The 4,307-nt window shown below is 44.3% G+C and overlaps 1 protein-coding gene across 1 annotated transcript in view; it reads right to left on the bottom strand.

Moving 5' to 3' along the window:
• Positions 1–1,110, bottom strand: part of T265_01396 (hypothetical protein) — a gene marked incomplete at both ends in the record, with an annotated part of 130,863 nt that extends 129,753 nt beyond the window's left edge. The window contains one exon of the mRNA XM_009165422.1: positions 24–1,110. Within this exon, the coding sequence (XP_009163686.1) occupies positions 24–1,110 (1,087 nt within the window). The remainder of the gene's footprint in view (positions 1–23) is intronic.
• Between the last annotated feature and the right edge of the window lie 3,197 nt (positions 1,111–4,307).

Raw genomic sequence — 4,307 nt, forward strand, 5'->3', positions numbered from 1 at the left:
ATGAACAAAAACGCAAAACTTACAGGTCAGCATGTAGGGATTCGGCATTCCACCAGACACATTCACCGAATTGAGTAGCTGGGGATTCAACCTTCCGGAAGCGACTGCAGCCACTAGAGCGGCGTTGATACGCTGTTGTTGCTGTTGATTGTGCATTTGCAAAGTGAAAGGATTGAAAAGATTCGCTGTGTTTCCTCCAGCTGTGCCTAGCTCAGACATGATTGAACCGGATAGTGGTGTGGCTGGAGGTGGTTCGGATGGAGGGGGCGGAATGGTTCCTGTCCGGATGGATTGCGCGAGCCTATTAGCTGTGCGAAGTGTTCCATGTGGATCAACCCCACCTATGGTGGTAGCACGGGTCAGACTCACGTCACCTCTGTGACGCCTCGGAAGGGTGCCGCCAGTAGACCCATACAAGCTGTGCTGTCCATAACCACCCAAAGAAGAATCGCGACGTCTGGAGGGAAGTTGGTATGTTTGACGACGTTGACGACCACGTAAAGGAGTATCCAGATCGGTGGCTGCTTGCAAGTCGTCCAAGGAGTAGTCAAACTCAGCCAAATCAGGCCGATTCGATCCAACCCTTTCATCTTCGATGCTACGTAAATCATCATCGTCATCCTCTGGACCACTCCCATCAGTACCGTTGTGACGTAGTAAGGCCATATTTGCAGATTGTTGGGATCCAGTGAGCCCCATACGTTTGGTTTCACTTCTAGCCCGTTTACGCGCACGGGCCAAACTTGCACTAGTGTTAGGACGGCTTGAAAATAGCTTGGAACTATTATTTCCGTTTGTAGCACCGTTGTTGTTATTCGGATTACTACTCGCGTTGTCTGACGTTCGTTCGTTTCGTGAATCTCCGAGCTCTGAACTGACCGTGGGACTGTCACATCGAAAACCCGTAGAAGCTTTTCGTCGAGTAAGTTGAGAATCGGTCAGTCGTGAGTTGTGACCGTCTGCGCGAGCAACAAGTTCAATTGTGGGATTGGGTGAGTCTGCAAGCAGGGAAGAGGGGTAGATTGGAAAAGAGTGAACTAAAGCGACGAGGATGGCAGTGAAATCAGGTTGTAAATATAGAAGAAAGCTTTCAGAAAAAAGGGGTGGCATTTTTAAAAAATCCTGAAATAAAGACAAACGAACGCGGAATACAAAGTCACCAATTCATGCGCGATTGTTATCAAACAGACAGTTGTTTGACTGAGGCATTTAGGAACTCCTCAGATAACTAATGACACTATAAGAGATGGAAGGAATGTGAACTACACTTGGTCGACCATTAATTCAGAATTAAGACGGGGAACATCCAGTAACTAAGGGATGAATAATAATATCCTTGCTCCAAATCTTGATAACATAGTGATACAACGGAGCTGGTGCACTGATATTATGAGCAATCTGGTGAAAGGAAGAAGGTCTTCGCTGCGGAGTTGTTTATTAGAGAGAGACCAAATGAACAGTTACAGACTATTGGACAGGGGAACAATACTGTCATATGCATCTTGTTTACAAAATTGAATATCCATCTTCTCCTTGAGCGCGTCTTCCTGAACTTCCCTGGATATTCATTGACTGTTACTCAAATGCAAGCAGATGCTAAAAAGCGACTCCACAAATTCCGTAATAGATTTCACTTTTCAAGAGACGCGAAGCGGATTTACGAGGAAACATACCACTCGCATTCCCCATCAGTAGTATCCACCGTTACACTGGTAGCATAACTGATACTCCCTTATATGAAACATTCTTATCGTTCGCAAAATTCATCACAAAGGGCGATCTCTTCTAGGAGTAACCCAATCAGCAGAACTTACAAGGGACCAAGGGGCGAGATGACCCAACGGTTAGAGCACAAATTTACTGACCGGAAGGTCCGTAGTTTGAACCTGAACTCTGCCTCTCAACTTCCTCTGCCCAGGCTTGGGATACCTGGCATTATCCCAACCCTCGTGCTTCGTTCTGGTGGCATGGCAGTTAGGTACCGAAATGGTGCTACAGTTGAACGATTTTTTTAAAAGGGATCAACCACAAATGGTCCCAACTGAGAGGGGTGTTCTTTACAGCGAGGAGGGAATTGTGCCATTCGTTTGGTATACAGAACTCTCATCAATCAGGGGAGCAAATATATATTCATGTTACTGATCAGACACCCCGTTGGTATCAGAATACGTAAGGGTACAGTTCGCATCGTCGCCTTTGGTGAAAAGAAATTTTGTTCCTTGGGGATGTTTAGAGTGGTCTTTGCTGGCAATAATCTCTGATAGGGTAGCAATTTTAAGCCAAATAACAAGGAATGGAGCAGTGCTCCTAATTGGGCTGTCTCTCTTGGGCGGAGGGGGGATGGAGGAGCCTACAGCACATTATCAGAATCCAACTGCTCTGAGGTTGAAAGCGGATATGCAGAGGGCACTGAGGATGAATCAGCAAAGGCTCCTGATAAGAATCTGTACGGGGTCTATGCATGAGATGTGTATGTATGCATAGTCCTATGGACTATATATTATGCGATAGAATCAGCAAACCAATGACTATGAAGCACCACTAGCCTTTCTACAAAAACCGCGTGTAAACTTGATCTATACCTGCTGTATACGCACTTTACGACATGTTTTAGCTCGAAAACAGGAGTCACGACTGATCCCATAATGGGAGGGAAGCGTAAGGAAGTGAGAGAGAAACGTGACAGCTTCGGGACAATCAGCATTCAGGTGTATCCGAACAGAAGATCACTTAATCTAAGGAAATCAAAACCCTTGCAAGCACGCACGAAACGGATAAAAATGGACAGATGATGCCGGAAAACAGACGGAAAGTCTGCATGTGAAGAAGGATTGATTGAAACACGGAAATTATGTCTACCTGCTTAACCTCAAAAGGAGCGAAACCGGTAGTCGGCGCGCTTTGATCAAGCTTCCCATGCTGTCTATAAAGTACATCCGCCTTTGTTCAGCAAAATAAACCGAAGGACAAACGTTATTGAGGACAACCACATGACCCGAAATGCAACAAATACAGCGGTAGGTCTTGAGAAGGTACAGAGTCATAAATTATTGGTTATCTGACTGCATCGCACCTTAGAAAGATGTGAACACGACACTTACAGCGATACATGAGACATTCAAGTGCTTATGGAGTGAAGCGATTCATATTCGGCGACAGCTGAATAGTTGCGGAAATAATACGACACAGTAAGAGAGGTCTTGAATCGTCACAAGATGGCTATATTCCCTTCAAAGATAGGCCACTTCTCATAAATGCCCTCTCCTCTTGGGGAGTATGTGTGCATGTGTATACGATGAGTAAACGATGTAGATCGCTAGGGTGCTACCTTTAGTGAGAATAATGAAAAGGACCCATTGAAGCGTATATGGGATCTTCATTATCAGTCAACTAACATGGATGGGTCGCTTGGGCGTGCACCTACGGGATGAATGTTCCGTTTTTTTAGTTATACAATCAGCAATTTATAAAAAAAAGAGGTAACGCAGTAAGACCCTTGCAGTGGAGGGTAGAAGTATGGGACACAGAGAACATGCAAAAGTAAGGCTGATGTGTCAGGGTATTTAATAGATAAATCCAACTAAGCAGTGGAATAAAAAACTCCAATAGAAATCACTTTAAAGTGATAGACCAAAGTTCAACACCATTACCAAAAACGACAACCTGTGGAAATCTGCGCTAATATCGAAGAGTAGACTGTCCAGTTATGACAGTAACGTGCATTTAATCGTCCGAATATATAACACAGTGATGTTGAAGGGCTTCTTGTTGTTGCGATCTGTCCACATGCAAACAGAGGTGGAGAAAGTCGAGTTATCATTCTTGGACAGTGTTTCTCGAGAGGATGACCAAGCGACGTGGGACGTTATGGGGTGGGCGACAAATATACACAAAAAAAACGTCGGTAACTGTGAGCAATGGACACAACTGTTCTTTTCATCAAAATGCCGATTTGGTTGTCATGCGCACAATATCCAAATATATAAACTTGTATTTTGACGAAAGATTCTGGTGGAGAAAGTCGAGTTATCATTCTTGGACAGTGTTTCTCGAGAGGATGACCAAGCGAAATGGGACGTTATGGGATGGGCGACAAATATACATAAAAAAAACGTCGGTAACTATGAGCAATGGACACGACTGTTCTCTTCATCAAAATGCCGATTTGGGTTGTCATGCGTACAATATCCAAATAGATAACCTTGTATTTTGACGAAAGATTCCATCTACACTTATCTCCACATACAACGCATCGTAGTTTTTTAGTGAGGGAAAATCAGGATGATATGAGACAAACCATCGCCAAA

Source organism: Opisthorchis viverrini, assembly GCF_000715545.1.
Source record: "Opisthorchis viverrini unplaced genomic scaffold opera_v5_15, whole genome shotgun sequence".
Taxonomy (NCBI): domain Eukaryota; kingdom Metazoa; phylum Platyhelminthes; class Trematoda; order Opisthorchiida; family Opisthorchiidae; genus Opisthorchis; species Opisthorchis viverrini.